This window comes from Cyanistes caeruleus, chromosome 3 (assembly GCF_971803275.1).
Source record: "Cyanistes caeruleus chromosome 3, bCyaCae1.hap1.1, whole genome shotgun sequence".
Classification (NCBI taxonomy): Eukaryota; Metazoa; Chordata; class Aves; order Passeriformes; family Paridae; genus Cyanistes; species Cyanistes caeruleus.
Genome location: NC_141703.1, coordinates 94,721,862 through 94,740,572, shown reverse-complemented (window position 1 = coordinate 94,740,572; position 18,711 = coordinate 94,721,862). Strand labels below are relative to the sequence as shown.

Below are 18,711 nucleotides of genomic sequence, written 5' to 3'. Positions count from 1 at the left end.
GTTTCAGGACATAGTTTGAGTATCCTGAGTTTTATTAGATTCTCAATCTCAGACTTAAACCCAAAATGAATAAGTGAGGGTTTAATGTTTAGGGTTTTAGCTCATGGTATAGAATGAGTTGGAGCAAGCTTTTCAGAAATGGAGGTAAACCTGAGAAAGTAGAAGAGTCAGGCGTGGAAGTGCAGTGGTGTTTCTCAGAAACAGCCTCTCTGTAAGGACAATGGCTCGTGTCATGCTGTTAAGAAACAGCATCTCAGGGTCTGAAACGGAGCTGGAGTTTACAGGAAGGCCTTAGATGACTTTTACCTTGAGTATGGGATCTGCTTTCATGATGATATTCAGGTGTGTGGCACTCACAGAATGAGAATTTTACGGGCGTGTGATAATTTAGTCTGTTACTTACTGATAGGCTCACCTCCCTTTGTGCAAGTTAACCTTAAAGGGAGATGATATAATCATGTTAGCAACTGCTTTAGCTGAGAGAAATTATAGTGTTCTTTCCTATATCTTCGGCTGTTCAACAGTTCTTGTAAGAAATTCCACTTCTGAGGAAAGAACTTCCCTGCATATAACAGCATTTATTTATTTTTGGCTTTTCTGAGAATAGGTTTCAGCCACACTTCAGTAATGAGAGAAGAATGAAATGAGATTTTCTTTGTCCCCAGAAATGTTGGTTTTAAACATCCTTTCAGCTGAGTGGATGAAATTGTAAAATCAGGGTATGACAGTGATGCTCCAGAATTCTCCAGGGGTGTTTGAGCTTGACTTCATGGCTTCATGCAGTCTTTTGTGGCTGATACAGAGCCAATGAAGTAGACTTTTCCAGTTCATTTTTTCTGAAGCACAAAGCTAAGGAAAGATTGACTACAGAAGCATCTGCAGCTAATTTAGCAGCGTAATCCAATGAAGGATATTGCTGCAGATTGCTACAGAGACCTGGCATGGTTGGTGGCCAGGCCAGAGAAGAGTCTTTTGCATGGCTGTCAAAATCAAGGTGCCTCAATCTCTTGTGCTTGTATTTAAACTGAAGGAGAAGCAGCACTTTTCTAGAGTTTTCCAGTGGTCTGAAATGGCAGATAATTTATCAGCAGTGAGGCATTGTTTCTCCTTTCACTTTTCTTTAATGACCCCCAGGAAGCTTTTTGATCGAGGAGAAATAATTAGTGGAGCAGAGTATTTTGCCAACCACATTTAATGTTGGCAAGACAGCTGAGTCCTCAGTGCTTTCCTCAAGCACCTCACAGTCCAAATGGGCAATTGGAAATGGTTTCCTGGTAAAAGTCATGTCCAAACTGGTGAGGAGAGTACAGAGAATAGTTGATGTCTGAAGAGAAATGTGAGGGTTGTTTTTTTGTTTTAATTTTGTTCTTAAGCTCTTTCCACGAAAAGACCTGGCTGCCATTGCTTCTCTGATTTTTCTTCTTATCTCATTCCTTCCCTTCTGCTGGCCTATGTTTGAGTGATGGGATATGACCCCTCTTGGATTATTCCTGCCTCGTTTCACAGTTCTCATATGTCTCTCTATTTTCTTCCTAATTTTTGTCATGATCTTTAAAAAAACCCAAAAAAAACCCCTAAAAGTCTTTGATGGCACCACATGGGCAGAAGAATGTCTGGAGGATCATGTCATTCAGTCTACACAATGCTTGGATCTCAGCCATTCTCTGAGTTCATTGCTTACATGACCTCTAAATATTTATTTTTGAAATGGGTTTATAAATTGTTACGATTGATTAAAAGACTCCTGAAAAATGTGACTTTTTCTAAACACATGCAGAATGGTGGTAGATTTTAACAAAACAACTTGTTTAGTTTTACGTGAAGTATCAGATCTGTGCAAACCTATATGTTTTTTTATTCTTTAAATCTTGTGAGTAGAAGCTGAACAACCAATATGTATTCAGAATGACCATAACCTTGGCAGCAACTATCAACATTTCTAACATGAGATGCAACTATAATTTTCTTTCAACAGCCACATTTTGAGGGGTTTATTTTCTTTTGGTTTTTATTGTATTCCCCTTGTGCTTTTGCTGGACAAATACTATGTCTTACATTATTAAAATCTAACTCTCTTACTAGTGTATATTTAAATTACGTTGTCCTGTATGAACAGGCAGATCTTGGCTCCAACTCTACATTAGTATGTGAGACATCAGATTCTTAAGACCTCAGGTTAATTTGGAATCAGTTAATGGGAACTAATTGTCATTGCCTTGCGAAGAAGGCTTAGTGAAAGCATCTAAAAAGAAATACATAGGTGACTGTAAGAGTCAAACCCAGATATGAGTGTGGGGAAGCCTATAGGCTGAAGCTAATCTGTTGAGATATAAATGCTTATCCAACCTTCCTTTCTTGCAGTGATAAACAGACAAAGCACCTTCATATGTATTTGCCAGGTAAATACATGTGAGTAGGTTTGCCTTGTGGAATTTGAGTATGGAGGTTTCAATTGTTTCAATTATGTTTCAATTTGCTACTTGGAAATCTTTATTTTTTTCAGGTACTTCATACCAGGGCTTATGCTACAAAACTTATCAGCCTGCTCCAAGAGGCATAAAGAGCCCTGTCAAACCCAGATTTATGACAGATTTTTATTTGCCATGGCTGAAGTTATGTGACAAGTATGGCAATGTAAAAAGTGAAATATTTGAGGAGGTGAATGGCTCAATCTGCTAATCTCGCTTTCCAAACAGTACCTGAGAGTACAGATGACTTGCCTTGCCAAAATCAAGCTTTAGGAAAAGTAAATTTGACATCTTGTTTTGATGGTGTAAGTGGGTGAGGGTAATACTATTCAGCCAGAGTGTTTCATTATAATTACCAATTTAAAAAATAAAATAACACTTGAGAGCATGTTATTCCTCTAACATGATCCAAATCCAGCTTTCATTGGAGAGCCCAACTGTGTAAAATGAGCACGATTTTTGAAGTTAATACTCTTTTACCACACAGTACCTCCACACATAACAGCAATAACATCTGTATAATGGGGTATTTCTATTGCTTTAATCACCACTTACTGCACTCTTACTGGTCATTAGTTCTATAGATCAATTACACAAACATGGATTTATTAGTGCTGTAAACCTGTGGGAAACAGTGGGACAAATTAGTGTCTTTTTCATAACAACAACTGGTCTGTTTTTATTAGACCTGTACATGGTGTGTCACTTTCTACAGTAAAAAGCAGTAAAAATATATGTGAGCCACTTCAGGTTGCTTTCATCACTTTTGAAATTAATTAATTAATAACCTTTTGAACTGTAGAAAACTCTTCCACTTGCTAGCAAAGTCTCAGTTCCTGATTTAGGGGATTTGAAAATCACTTTTTACCCCAGAGTGTAATGTTCTTATGTAAAAACAGTGCTTCTTCACACATAATGTTGACACAGTAGAGACCCCTGAGTTCCTTGAGAGGATAAGATATGCAAGATATGTGTGTCTTAATCTGACTTTCATAAACCAACTTACTGCTGGACTGCAGCCTAAAATGCAGAACTGGTCAAAGAAACAAGTTTCTGATGCAAAATTAGCTACAGTAGTTAGTGCTTTTTGGATTTTAAAGAGTTAATCTACCTGTCAAACATGTTTTTGTAATGTACCAATCTGTGCCACATCTACACAACCATTAGAATATCTTTGAGATGGTTAGAGACTTCAAAAGCTCTGTAAGTCAGTTAAAATCCATTTCTTCCCTCTTGTTTTGTGTAATTTGCCGTCAAATTCATTAAGTTCACCTCTAAGAAGGGCTGATGGATATGAATCTTACCTGCTACCCCTTACAAACCAGTTCTTAAGTTCAAGCTTAGATGTTGTTTCTCAATTTGATTCTCTTTCAGTAGCAATCAACTCTTTTATTTACAGCACTAGCAGATGTGTGGTATCTCATGGCTGTAATGCTCCACAGCTGATGAAAAAAAAACCAAAGAAATTGTTCAACCTTAGAACCAAGAACATGAAGGACTTCTTAGAGGTGCATTTTAAGGAGTTGTTGAGTACAGAAAGTTTTTTTTAATGTCCATTCCTGTGCTCTGAGAGGTGTGCTGCCCTGTCTTCCACTGGCTGCAAAGTCTGGGCATCACCTTCTGTTGGTCTAATAAAGATAGTTCTTGCATAGCCCATCCAAAAACACCTCAGATGGATGGGCTGCTGGGGCCAGGTCCTGGTGTGAGTGAAAGTGGCACAGTCATTCTGCCAGCAGAAGATAAAGAGAGGACTGTGTTGCTCCTGGGCATGCAGAGCCATGGAATGGCATATGAATCCCAGGCAGTTACTTTGATAGTGCATAGGGAAAAAGAGAGAGGAAGGATTCTGAATCCTTAAGAAATATTTCCTCTTGATACATGCAGAGATTCAATTTCCTTGTGCTGAGCTGGAGACAGCTGGTATTCCTCCAGACACTGAGGAAGCTGGGCGTCAGCACTGTCTGCCTCAGATAAGATTAATAACGTATAGATTCATGGGGAATGGAGCCTAATCTGTTGGGATGCCACAGCAAGCACTCCCAGTGAGGAGGAGCAGCTGCCTGCTTTGGGCCTCCTGAGAGGAACGAGGGGAACCATCTGAGACAGACTGGGATTGACTCCTGTTTGTTCTGCAGGCGAGTTGCTCACACCTTGTAGCAGACCGTGTTGAATTCAGCACAGATCTATGGATGTGTGATCATGTCCAGTTCCTGGCTCTGTACACTTCAAAACTCTCAGAAAAATGACCCCACTACTGAACATAAGAACACAGCAGAAGGAACTTTTTTTCACCCTTGTATAGCAGACTACAAGAATGCTTAGTGAAATACAGGCTAACACAAGTCTTGACCAAGAAACCAGAACAGCGTCAGTTTTTTGAATTAAAATCCTCTGCTGTCACTTCTGCTTCCCATTTTCAGTTTGGAAGTTGAGAATTGTTTGATCTCTTGAATGTTTTCTGTCTTGTACACAGGATGGAGGCTTTTGACCTATCTCTTTTACACCTTTTTTTGTCAGACAGAGTATTGCTCAGAGCCATGGAGTGATGGAGCTTTGTAGGCTTAAGCTCTTTTGGGCTCCCTTCTGAGGTCCTGCCTATGATCCTCCCAAGCTTGCAGTTTTGAAGCAGTTTTTAGGGTCAGCCCAAGGTGATGTACACGGTGTTATTTACCTTTCCACATCTTTGGATGCAGTTAAAAGATAGGGCATGAGTGAAGAATAGAAATTAGGAGGGGAATTCTAGATCACTTGAGGCTGCAGCATGTAAGTGCTGGTACTCTCACACATTCCTGGTGCAGGGTTCCCAGTCCCTGAGGCAGGGAGAGCAATAGCAGCTGTTCCTTTCCTGCTGGCTTGAACACGGTGTAAGTGGTGCTGTACCCAGGGGGTTTTAAATGCATCATTCAAGCTCTTCTGAAACCTGAACTAAACACTCAGTTGGTTGTCCAGTGTTAAAAAAAATAAAAAAAATTAAAAAAAAATTCAAATTACTGCGGCTTGCAAATCTGTGCAGAGACTGCCTCTCCAAATAAAAAAGTCAGGTTTTGTGCCCTGTTCTGCAGGAATTATTTGATGCTTTTTCCTTTTTGAGGTTTGCAGTCCAAGCTCTTCAAGCATTGGTTTCACAAACAATTACTGCTAAGCATGAATGACTGGTTTCCAGCCTGGAATAACTTTACATGCTCTGGAGAATGCCATTGCTTTTACCCAATTCTGTGATCGTTTACTGTTACAAATTATTACTGTAACTGTTGGGGTAATGACAACTTTAAAATGGAAAATTTGTGGTACCGTTGGGTTAGCAGAAGCAAACAGAAAATAATGAACTAGATGCCTTGCTGGAGACGTGAGCATGGCTCTGTACTTCACCTGTTGTCAAAGGAAATCCATTATTAGTCTCTTAAATCACATTTACTTCATTGCTCCTGCACAGAAGTGAGATGTGCATTTTTATCCTGCACAGAACAGTTTCACCTTGGAAAACTAATCTAATTCATACTTTATTTTAATTGGGTTGGGTTGGGTTTTGTCAGCTTTATGGATACACTGGGGTAAGGGACATGTGAATTTACTTCTCTTTCTTTCCCCCAGCCTCTTAAGTGCCTGTCTTTTAAAAAACTTAGGTAACAGCAATGAGCAGCTGGCAGAGTTGGGCTGCATTTGGCCTGGTGGTGTAGCAGGGAGGGATTTGTTACCCCTTCACACAGGTAAGGAGCTGCCAGGAGCAAGTGTGTTTCCACTCCTGTGTGACAGTGCCTCTAGCAGGGACCAAGGAATCATGACTGTCCAGACCCTGAGCAGGGGGTGCAGCAGCTCACCACCCTGTGGAGAAGGGGAGAGGGTTGGGTTTTGCAGAAAACAAAGCATTTTCTACATGACAACAAGGAGAAGTGTTCCGACTCAGAATTAGAGCTCCGCATCTCTTGCCCTCATTCCCTTTCCTGCCACCACTGTCACTGGCTTCAGTGGTATGTGCTGGCTGCCCTTCTCTTGGGTTTAGCCCTTTCTGCTTGAATACTGTATTCAGGGGTTTTCCTGGTCCTTTCACATTATCTGGAACTTTTTCTGGTTTTTGCATCACTCTTGGCAGAAGATTTGGTGTCTGCTACCGCTGTTGGATGGGAACAGTGTGCAGCCACCTCTGCAGGTCAACATTTAACTGATGCTGGGAACTGCAGTGTCTCAGTAGAAGCAGGGAGAGTACTAGGGCAGTTTAATGTTTTCATTTCCATGCAGTAGCAAAACACTGGTGAATTCATGATGCAGAGGAGAATGCACAGGAAAAATTGTGTGCTTTCTGAATTTAAAGATATAAATGACATCATGTTATGGGTCTTATGATGTATTAATTCAAAACTTGCTTATTTTGGGATCTGGTTCTTCATTTGCCATGTATTTCTATGCAAGTTTTGTCAGACTTTAGGCATGACTCCCTTAAGCCTGGATTATACAGAAAATGTATATGACAGAAAATGTATATGTGTTAAACCTTGAACATCCTGCTTTTATCTTGTCATGTTATCTCACATTATTATGCTAGTACATTGCTGAACTTTTTCACAAAATGCTACTGTGGCTCATCTTTATTATAATAGAGAGCTATTTTAAATTAAAATGCTTTATCAATACAAAAAACCCTTCTTTTGTAATTAGGAATGTCTTTGTGCTTTTAATTAATACAAGTATTGAAGAGATATTTGGTTTCTGATACTATATTTAGCATTCCACAGCCACATGATTTTAGTGATATATAGTTGAAATATCTTTTGAAAGCCTCTAAAATAAAAATAGAAGAGAAATTAGATTACCTCTGAGACTTAGAAGAACTATTGAAGAATTTATCAGAGCAATGTTAAAGTGTGCTGTAAAACGAGTCATGTTAGTCTCCAAATTGATCTGGGATATCTGGGGATTCAGAGTGCTGTACTACTTGGATTAATTAAAATGTAGTCAGCTGAAACCTTCACTATAATCAGAATAGTTCCCCAGGGTTATACCTTCATTACAGTCCTGCTGTGGCCTTCTAGTCCTAACCATTGCTGAGCTAAGTAATTAGTTCAGTTTAAAACAAAAACAAAAGGATAAAATGACCATGACAGTACTTAATATATTGTTTGGGGTTTTTTTATTGCTATGCTGGGGGGTGTTTGATATCATTAATTGTATATAGCCATTCTTTCTGCTCCCAAAGGCAAACAGTGAGAGACAAAGTATCTCTGATGTGACGGTTGTGCTGTTTCCCGTATTGTAAAACATGGAATATTTTACAATTGCTGTTTTCTGTATCTTTGGCTAAGGTGCTGATCTCCCTCTGCAGATGTGCTGCCTATCTCATCCCTGTTGTGCTGTGGATAGTGTTCTGCTACACAGGGCTTTCCTTATCAGTAGTCCTGCAGTAAATCAGCAAGGTGGAGTCTGCATTTCCCAACAGAGTCTCGAAGGAAGAACACACATCACATCATGTGAATTGGTACAGGATACCACAGGACATCTGCCTTATGAGGCTGTCTCCGGAGTTCAGGACCTAGATAAAGCACTGCTTCTGTGTCTCCCAGCCCATGTATATTCTGGCCCCAGCTTTGCAGAGTCTGTCAGCAGTTTGTCCTTGAGCTGGATGCAGTAGTGAAACCCTCTGGATAAGGCTAACCCTTATCTTTCTCTTGTGCCATGTCAGGGGCACTCTCCCAGAAGCTGCTGAATAGCAAAGACATGACAAAGAAGCCTTTGATTGTGGCTGTCAATACTGGAACCTGGAGATTGTAGCTCAGAACCAAAATGCATCCTACTGAGTTGTGGCTCTGATAGAGTGAGCCCCAACTTTGTTCTTCATATTAATGATCTGAATTCCCATAGAACTTTACATATGTTAATAAGGGTCCCACAAACCCCATTAAGGGATATTTTTACATCTGGGGTTTGTTTGGGGTTTTTTCTGCAGTAAGACAAACTGAGGTTTGCTAGTGGTCTGCTAAAGGCTAAGCAGTCCCTCTCAGTGCATCAATGCATACTCCCAATCTCTTTAGTGTAACAAAGCAAATACATGCACCTGACTTCCATCCAAATAAATCCTCTAGAACTCCCCCCTCTGACCATGTGCACTGGGCATTTACACAAAGGAAATACAGCTCATCTATGTAGTACTTCACCAACAATTGTAAAATAGAATATTGACTGCTTAGTGCATACCATGCACATCATGAATTATTAAAGAGTAATGCACATCAGTATTCTAATGATAAAAATGTCTTCAGTGTCAGCAGCTCTATTTAAGTGACATGTCACAGGAAAGGAAGATCTAGCTGTGCCTTCTGCAGTGATCACTCCATACCCTGTACTGTTTGATGAAGCCTTTCTTCCTTTTGTTTTGTGTCAAGGAGCAAACTTGATGGGAAACCCACCTTGTATGTTTATGACAGGGAAGTGTAAAATGGAGGAATATCCAGGCTCCCAAAGAGACTTGAGAAATTCTTTGCCCACGAAAGGAGCCAGTCTCTGGAAAGACTCAATAAACCTGTAATTAGACTACATGCTGTCCACCTCAGACAGCTGGAAGTCAGATGAAAGTTAGTGTGAGGGGGAACAAAAGCTTTGTTTTTCCCCCTTCAAGAGCCTCAAGCTGCAAAAAAAGGTCATATAATTTCAACCTCTTGGTGTTTGCTTGTCTGTGTTGAGAAACTCCACCACAGCCTGGTCGTTTCTCCTTCTAAGTGGGTTGGTGCTGGTGAGTGGGTGAATGTACAGCAAGGAATGTGCAGCCTCTTGGCTTGGCTGAGTGAGAGGAACTGCACAGCACCAGCAAGTGCTCGAGCACATGAGCCCTGACACATCATCCCAACCCTTCATTTTTCTCATCTACTGACAAGCTCATCCTGTGCAGCCTCACTTTCTTCCCAAGTGGGACTTCCTTGCCTCCCCCCTCTTTTAGGCAGGTGTTGTGAGAGGGGACATACATCAAGTTATATTGGATGACATCTCTAAGCGTTGTCTGAGCAGAAAAGAACACAGTGACAGGAAGAGTCGCTGCTGCTCATTTGCTATTTAAATTGAGTGTTCTTAAAGGCAGACAAGATGGTGCAAAATGCCTATTTTTACTGTACTTAGTACATGATTTTTAAATTGTTTCTTTAGGGAGAGTATCTAAATTATTTTACATCCATTTAGAGATTTTATTTTTTTTTTGGTCCTTCGTCCTTCACCCACAGTATTATTAGTGGTTAAGAAAAGTGCATGAGGACTGTGCTAAAATACAACCATGTTCTAAACACTGTTATTTTTTTTCAGTGTTATTTGTGCTAGGGATTGAACTCTGTTCTCCTGTTGAAGTGAATGCCTGCAGGTCAGATTGGTGTACTAAAAAGCTGGTAATGAGTGAAAAGTGAGAAAGTTCACCTCCATGGATTTCTTCTAACAGGACTATGTTTCAATTTATGTAAAATTGTAATTTACTGTTTTGCAGCTGTCTATATGCACTTTTGCCCTCTGGTGTTTGAGTCAGAACTCCAGTGTTTTTGGATTACTTTCTGTGGCATTTTAGCATCAGTAGTGGTCACTGTCAATTTATTGCTATTGAAAGAATTTTGGGCTTATGTAATGGAAGATAAGAAATTTGTGTCAGTTTTACATAACCCAAATTTTAACTGTTTCTTCATGCATAGTTTAATACTGCACTGCACAGGTAGGATTATCATTGGAAATTGCTTTAAAGTTGACAACTTTCATCTTTTCACGTGAATTAGTTGTATACCCATCCTGAATAATTACCAAAGTAAGGACTGAGAGCCAGAAAATTGTACTGAGTGGGAACACAAAGTTGTGTGGGCGAGAAGTAGGCCACTGGGTGTAGCAGATTGTGGTCTGCCTGCAGTTTTCTTGAGTTTAGAGCTGGCACTTGCAGCTGCCAAGCAGTGTGGTATTGCAGGCCTGAAGAGTACCTCACTGCTCAGTGGATTTCTTGTCCTGTGCCTTACTGTGCTGAGTTGTGAGCACAAAGATTTATTGTGCTTTGAGTAGGCAACAGTCAATTTGCCACAGTTAAAAGTAATATTCTATAATGCCAAATGTGAAAACCAGTGTTGGAGATCTTTCTGTCAGTCCCAACGCTTGCATCAGACTGAAAAAAAATGCAGATGATGGGTCTATTCCTTTCCTCAGGGCAGACTATTTTCTGCAATGAGATATCACTCTACCAGCAGGGCACCTTATGGAAAGATTGTGTTGTTAGGTATTTTCCCTTCCTATTTTTGAGAGATGGGGTTGAAAGCAGGTCAGACAAAGGAGTATGAACTTTGATTTCTTTCCCTGTCCTTATTACAAGTAAGTCTCAGGGGAAAGCAGTGTTTAGCAGAATGACTATAATTATTAAATGCTTAATTTTGTTTTGGGATTTTTCTGTGTCTGTAGATATCTCTCTTTCCTATACAGCATATATTGGCATATCATCATCAATCCCTTCCTGGAAAGTATATTCAGAAGTTGTGGCAATAGTCACTAAAGGTTTTGAATGAAAATTTTAGTTCAGGATTTAGGGCAGAGCTCCTTCAGCAGTTGTAGCCGCCTGTCTCCATACAAAATTCTGTGTTCCTCCTTTATGCAGGTATACACACAGGGCTGTACCCAAGTACTCACAGACTGACTCCAAGTGCCACCTTTACCCTCCTCACACTCTTCCAAGCCCCTTTGGGGTGTCCCAGCCTCGATGCCAGCTGCAGCACCAGCTATGCATTGATGGTGGTGGATGTCTTGGGTCCTGCAGGTTGACCGCAGTGCTGTGTAGCATTGGTGCTGTGGCACCTGGCAGGACCTCGTAAGTTAAAGGTCCTTCTTTCTGTAAGAGTTGAGGTATGCTTTGACTCTCCCCAAAATCCCACCTTGTTTCTGTCTGTTCAGCTTGGCAGGGAGGGAGAAAAATCCCAGGGTTGTTTGTAGTTTGGTTGCACCAAAAGATAGTCCCCAAGGCAGAAGGTAAATACAGCGAGTAGAGCAGGGGATGTGACTGCTGGTGGGACTTATTCCCCTGGTGCTGTTTGGATTTACCCATCTGGCTCTGGCCCTGCTCACACCTGTCAGCTGAGAGGGACAGTGCCAAAGCAAGGAGTGAGCGAATGTCCTCTTGAAGCTCTGCCTGGCCAGCTGACAGCATACATCATCAGCCAAGCTTTCCCTTCTTCCACCTCCACAGCCTTGAACATGTCATTCAACATATATGGCCATGCCACTACCACAGGGAAGGAAGGTGGGTTTCAGCCCTATCAGTTCCTCTAATAGAATGGAGGGTTTCAGTTTTTCTTACATGAGAGGGGAAAAAAAAAATTTTCTTCTTTTAATTTATATTTTTAATTTTTTTTTTCACTTCCACGGTGGTCTCCATTAGAATGGACATATCGTGCCCATTGAAGACCACACCATAGCAAGACACAAAGCTAGCTCATGGTGCTGGAATTTTTTAATGGAGTTTTATTGAGGAGAGAACAGGAAGAGGAAGAACCCACCAAGTAGGATTGGTCCCAGAAAGAGGTTAGAAGCAGATGGAGGTTTGTCTGCTTTAGAATATGAGGCCTGTTCACTCAAATGTGCTTCTTTCTAGCTTCTTCTGGTAATGTCATGCTCATATTCATCATCATGCTGCCATTTTCCAAAGCTGTCATCCTGTCATCCCTATGTCAGCAAACCTCCCACCAGTTTGGGTGACAGACACATTTTAGGCTCAGCTCCTGTGGGGAGGGTGTGATGACCCTTCCTTCAAAACAAGCCAGTCCCTGTCTGCCACTGTGACATGGCAGTGCTCCTGTCCATCTGCCAGGGGGTGTTTGGGAACACTGCATTAGTAAGCTCAGGCACATCACTACTGCTTCTTTTTAAGCCAGCCTACATCTCTGATATCTTTAATATTGACAGGGGAGTAAGTAATGTTTTCCCACGTGCAAGTGGAGATTACTACCACAAAGTGTCACAAAACCTAAATTGATTCATTAAGCAGCAATTTTAGGCAAAACCTGAACATCTAGAACTTATAAAGATGCATTTTTCCCCTTTTCTATCAGTGTATAACTACTGTTTATAAAATATTTTTTGGATCTTAGACTGCTCTAGATGCTTTTATTACTGTGACGCCTTTAACTTGCCAATAAATTTAATAAATGCATTTGCAGTACTTCAGTAACCCTCCTTTAACAGCCTTGTCTTCAAGTTGTCACAATATAAACCTTCTGGATGAATGACTTATCACATGCAACACAGCCTAGTTGGTTCCATGGCATGCTACCATAATTTTCATTTGTTAAAGAGTCTTAGGACTGCTAGAAAGGTATTTTGTGTGAAATGGATTATGTTTATGACTTCTGTCAAATAAACTTAACACTCAAGACTCCAAGCATAAATTACTAAGCAAAATCAGAAGCAGAGGAGGAAAAGATCTTATACATAGTTGAGAATAAGCAAAATGAGGTTTTCAGCAGATAAGACTTTTGCCAACTTAGAATGTTTTACAGCCTAATGCATGACATCGTTTAACCAGCAGCTATATTAAGAAAAGACAACCTGAAAGAAGTACAGGAATTCACCCAGTCACCTTAGCTGAACTCACAGTGGCTTGGTGACCTCTCTTGCTCTTTGTTTACTTTCAATCCAGAATCCATCTGCCTTTCTTCAGTTGCTTCTGCTAAGGTTTTTATGCAGTGATTATGTTGTGGAGAATATTTTGGTGCTGTCCCATCAGTATTTGGAGCTTTGGATCAAATGGACCTTCCTACTCAATTTTTTCATGTTAACATTCCTGTGGTCTTGCTGTGGTCATGTTGCATTAGAGAGTGTGTGTGTGTCCAGTGCTAAATCCATGGCTCCAGAATGTCTTTACATGACAACATTCTCCTCGTGCTGGATCCACACTACAGTATCATGATGCCCATGTGACCTGAAATGTGTTAGGATCTCCTTACAGACAGGTATGCAATGATGTGTTCTGTCCAGAGATTTTTTTTTTTTTTCCTTAAGAATCACAACAAGCTAAAATGGTGCTGGGGAAAACTGTTGAGCCATATGTGTTTTTAAAAAGAGAAGCAATGCTGAACCAGAGTACAGCATACAGTGGTAAGGAAACCAAATACAGTATGATCTGTAATACTGCCTGTACTCTGGAGCTGATCAGCTTCTTTGGAACTATAAAGGGACTTGAGAACATATTAATTAATTAATTATATTTTTAAACTTATATCTGTTCTGTTTGCAGCTGCAAACTTGCTGTGTGCTTCCTCATATTGTGCAAAATAATGTGGCTGAAACATCACTCAGCACAGATAAATGCATGCCAGTATATGTAATCAATGTGCATATAGCCACACATTTGGGGTTCTCTCATTTTCAGGATGATACAGTCTACTGGCATGGCTGTGTGCTTTCTACAGTAATTTAAGCAGGTAAAAATCAGATAGTGTATATTCTATTGCACATGCTGATACCCTTTTATTTTCCCACTTCTTATAGACAGTGATAATGAGAATTGATATTTTTACATGAAAAATTGCATTATCCAAAAATACCCTTAATGCTGACACGCAGAACTGGTGTAGCAGAAGAAGCATATCTGGTCCAAATCAGCAATTGCTCTGTAATTACAATGACAGTAGAAAAATGAAGCAACCTTACCTTAGCTCAGGAGAGTCTTTTTGCTCTATCCCAGGCAGTTTCCTCTCCTTATTCAACTGAAAAGGGAAAATCCACTTAAATAAAGAAAGATAAGGATTGGAAGAGTGAGGGATTTAAGGAGTTCTCATCTGAACTGCTGATCCACTTGTTTTTAGCAAATTGCAAAAAGCCTCGATCCAGCAGTAGCTCAGAGCCACTTTCCTATCCTCGTGTGTTCTGTGGGCTGAGAATCTGCAAGAATAAACCTGAGACGGTGCTGCAAGAGAGAGACAGCGGGGGGGACCTTGGCACGGAGTTGGACCAAACTCTAAATATAGCCCAACCCACTTTCTGTGCAATTCTCTTCATACTCTGAAGGCAGATGACCTTGTCAGAAAACTGACCTCCCGGTATGTCCCCCTCTTAGTAGAGAGAGGATCTAAGGGAACAGGACTGCAGCATAAAGGGACAGAAAAGGAATCCACCATCTGCTTGCAGTAAATGAATTTAGGTATGAGCTCTTATTTTCCTGGTGTTTAGAACGGATTGATTATTAATGTGCTTTATTTGATCATTTAAACAAATGAGCTGCGTGTCAGTTCGAAAAGGCCTGTGCAGATGAGAGATTGCATTGTAATTGTTAGTATTAAATAGAGAGCACTGACAGAGATGACAAGCCCGATGCCTTTCCTTCTCTCAAAAACCTTAATGCATCAGAGTGTGCAGTATTGCTCGAAATGCTTCTCACTATAAAAAATTACCCCTCCTTTAACTTGCTCTTATAATAAGTAAGACTTTTTTGAAAAGTGAGTTAAATCTGCAAATGTATATTCTAGTACTGTATAAATTTGAGATGCTAGGATAGCTTAAAAGGGGATGAGAACCTGCAATATCAGAGATTAAACGGCAGAGAAATGTGAAGTATATGCAGAGGAGGAGGAAGCAAAGAATAAGAGGCATAGAAACATAACCCTTGTGCCTTAGATAAGGAGCTGGTTTTAAACAGATGTTTTATAATCTGGGGAATTTGCCACTCTAAACTCTGTGTGGCAACATGTCAGGGTATTTTGTTCTTAGCCTGAAGGAGAGTTTAACTTGATATGAGTCAACCTGATACTCTGTCAAATGGAGAGCTCATACTTCTATGTCATATGAAGGCTTCTAAATAAAAAAAGCTGCAGAAATCAGAGCAGCTCAAAATGTCAACTCTATGTTGTGTGTAAAGATGGGTAGGAGATTTGGGATAAATGACTGTTTGCACTGTTGTTCTTCAGTGGGATGTATTATTTGGTGGTGACATCTGTCTGAGTGTATGCTACATTATATGCCTGCGTGAAGTTTTCCATGTTCAGAGAAACCTGAGAAAAATCAGGACAGGGATAACTGCATGCTACAAATGTGTGCATCTGCAAAATATCCATGAGCCAAAAAGGTGGGAACAGTATCAGTAGTCAGTAAAGCAGCAATGTGTCTCTGTGAGCAATAATTTGTGCTGTTAAGTTTTTGTGAAGTGTGCTATATATCCTTTTTAATTGCAGCCTACTATTTTTGGCAAGTTCCACTGTGTAATTTTATCATGATCTATAGACTTGAAGTGCACAGGATCAGCCAGATTCTCTGTGTTACCCTCACTGCAAGAACTGCAGCTGTGAGCCACAGCTGCTTCCCTGTACAGAGAACAGTAAAAAAAGCACAAATCACTGGCAGTATTAAGGGAACTATCACATCTGGGACCATGCTACATTCCTTGCTCATAGTCAGACCTAAGCTAGACCCCACCCACAAAGTAGTTTTATGGATTTATCCAAGTTCATCTTTACTCCCAGTTTACCTATTTCTTCCCCATTAACACAAATAAATGTTTGTCTGAAGTTAATATCACAACAAATGAAGAATGCTGTTTGATTTTGCAGAGGGGACCTGAAAAAGGATCAAGTCCACCTCCAGATATGTGTATATTAAATAGCATACTAACACTGTGTAATTCTGAATGTACAGGTCACCAACATCACTAAACATGGATAGCTCTGTGCTCTCTGTGCTCCAGGGTGGTACCCTCATGAGAGCCACACCAACCCTACCACGTCCAGCTCCACAGTGCCACTGCCAGCTCTACTCCTCTCCAGGAGTAGCCAGGTGCCAGGGTATTGAATTCATCATGGATCCCTTCATTCAGACCAAGAAGGTGATGAGGATAAAGGAGGGAATATATGCTCCTCCCCAACATGAGGAGTATACTTTTCACCCTCTTTTTCGCCAGCTTTTTGCCCTCTGCAGTAAACAGCAGCTTCCATACATGATAGATGGGGAGTTCTTAGAAAAAGAAGGAATCACAGTGCTTGGTGGGTCTTAAAGCACAGGTGTAGCCATACTTAGTCAGGAACTGGGCCATGCACTTCTCCCATAGGAATATTGTGGAGAAGGAGTGATTTCTTGCTCATACAAATAATACACTGGTTGGCTTTGGGCAGGGAGTTAATCTTTGGGGAGGCTTTTATAGAGTGGTGCTGGTCAAGTGTACAGGGCTCTAAATGTTGCGTGACCAACCCCTGTGATGGAAACTTCCTGGAGGAAGGGGAAAAGGCTTTAAAAGTGGCCATATGTGTTCATCAAGATGGATGGAAAAGTGTATTGTTTGACAGCTGTACACGCTCAAGTTCTCTTTAGGATGACTTTAATTTTTCTGTATGCACCGTGAGGAGGAAAATGCAGTAGAGTCTGGCCCTAGTTTGTGCCTAGCTTTAACTTGTGTTTTCCTTATAATTCTGAATGGCTTTTCTGCTTATTTGTTGACAGTTTTAACTGCCCAGCTTTCTTTGGTACCATTTCCTCTGGAATGAGTTGGATCTGACTTTTCCAGAGCCCAGGCAGTTTCCTCTCCCAGATGCCTGTGTAGAGTTTGGGATGTATTTCAAGCCAGGCTCTTGGGATTCTCGCTCAACACAGTTAAACATTCTGTAACTAGTATGTGTGAGCTGATTTTTCTTTTGATTAACCCCAAATTCCTAGACATTTGTAGTTGTTTAAATATCCCATGGAGCATTTACAGGGTGAGACTGTGAACCATAATGGCTCGGACAGTTTCCAGTGTGGTCAGCTGTATCCTGGCTTGCCCTGTTCCTCTGCTTTTCAGAGTTGGATAGCATTGTCTTATGAGTATAAACTGTTGCACAGGATTGCTGGCACCCTTTTGAATGGTTTCTAAACTGACTGTATGGTGTGCAATGCGTGGCATCTATCAGAAAGAGAAGCTCTTCTTACAAGGTTAACATTTATAATGCTCATCCAGTAGATTGGAATGTAGCCAAAACTCTGTGCTACTTAAACAAAACAGTCTCCCACTTCCCCATCTCTCTAGAAATATGCTTTTGAATTAAACTTGGAGTTATAAGGAGATTATAGGAAGTTTCAGCATGAAGGATAGTTTTTCAGAGAACAAAAGAAAAAGATCAGAGTGAAGTGATTTGTGGATGTTATCTCAGCCTTTACTTATGATACCATTGGTGAAGGGTACAAACAACAGAACTGATTTGTACCCTGTGCTGAAGTCTCTGGTTGCTCTATTTTGGCAAGCTCATAATGAAGAAATTAAATTGGATGGCAAACAGTAAAAGGACCTGTCATATTCCTATCATGTCAAATCTTCATGTTTGTCCTTTGCTTATCATGGGATTTAAAACTCCAGTGGATAAATGAATACTGAGTTCTCTCTGCTTACCTTGGTGATGCTGTTTTCCATTGTCTGAGGCATAAGTAGAATATCATATTCAACCTTTACCTAGCAGGTGAAAAAGTTACTCTTATTAGAAGGGGAGTGGCCTACTTTTTACCTCTGATCAGTCATGTTCTGTGGCTTCTCTGTCATCTTTCTGTCTTACAGGCAAAATATAACAATGAAAAATTATGAGTAGGGTGAGATTGTAGCTATACTACAATCTAGGCCTAGCCTTGATCATATAAAATTAATTTTCCCGTGCTCACATGTATATAACAGAGAATTTCTTCTGTCTTATTCTCTGATATGCTCTTTATTTTGTCTCTTAATTCCCTCCCAGTCAGCAAATCATGTCAAAAATTAGTTTGGAAGTACCTGTTTTAAATATTAATGGAAAGTGTTTAAAAAAGGGGAGATGTAGTTGTTAGAAGTGTTATTGTGGGAAGACCTTTGCATTGCAGATAGTTATGTCTGTGATTTAAAAAAAAAAATATATAAAATTATCATATCAGAGTGTAGTGAAAATTAACTTGATATTATTCCATTAAGACCTATTCTTTTTTGCTTGACTGGACAGTGATTTTAATTTAAATTATCCATCAGTTTAAAGAAGAGGAACCTAAACTGAATATCCTGTCATAGGATTTATCAGGTAAAAATTGTTGTTTGTGCTAGATACACCTTTTGAATGGCCCCAGGAAAGGGTTTGCATTTTTAGAAGAATGTTGCATTTGACTTTGTAGTACAAGCTTTTGCCAGTCCTTGGAACTATTACAGGAATTCCTAGAGTAGCTTGGCACAGGCCTGGCTGGAGTTGAAGAAGTTGATGCTATCTGAATGTTACCTATGGGGACAAAGTAGAAGCTCATTTGATTCTTTGGTAAGACTGTGTCTGTGCTGAGTCCAAAA

At 40.3% G+C, this 18,711-nt stretch overlaps 2 protein-coding genes across 6 annotated transcripts in view; one reads left to right on the top strand and one right to left on the bottom strand.

Moving 5' to 3' along the window:
• Positions 1-14,349, bottom strand: part of FILIP1L (filamin A interacting protein 1 like) — a 187,110-nt gene extending 172,761 nt beyond the window's left edge. For both annotated transcript variants that reach the window (XM_086883032.1, XM_023942174.2), the window contains exon 1: positions 14,109-14,349. The gene's annotated coding sequence lies outside the window, so the exon portion shown is untranslated. The remainder of the gene's footprint in view (positions 1-14,108) is intronic.
• The window catches only part of CMSS1 (cms1 ribosomal small subunit homolog), a 220,733-nt gene that overhangs the window by 174,559 nt on the left and 27,463 nt on the right, over positions 1-18,711 (top strand). Inside the window, exon 1 of one of the 4 annotated variants that reach the window (XM_023942220.2) lies at positions 14,465-14,598. The exons of the other annotated variants lie outside the window; for them this stretch is intronic. Within the exon in view, the coding sequence (XP_023797988.2) occupies positions 14,589-14,598 (10 nt within the window). The 5' untranslated portion in view covers positions 14,465-14,588. Of the gene's footprint in view, positions 1-14,464; positions 14,599-18,711 lie in introns of those variants that run through there. 4 annotated transcript variants of the gene reach the window in all.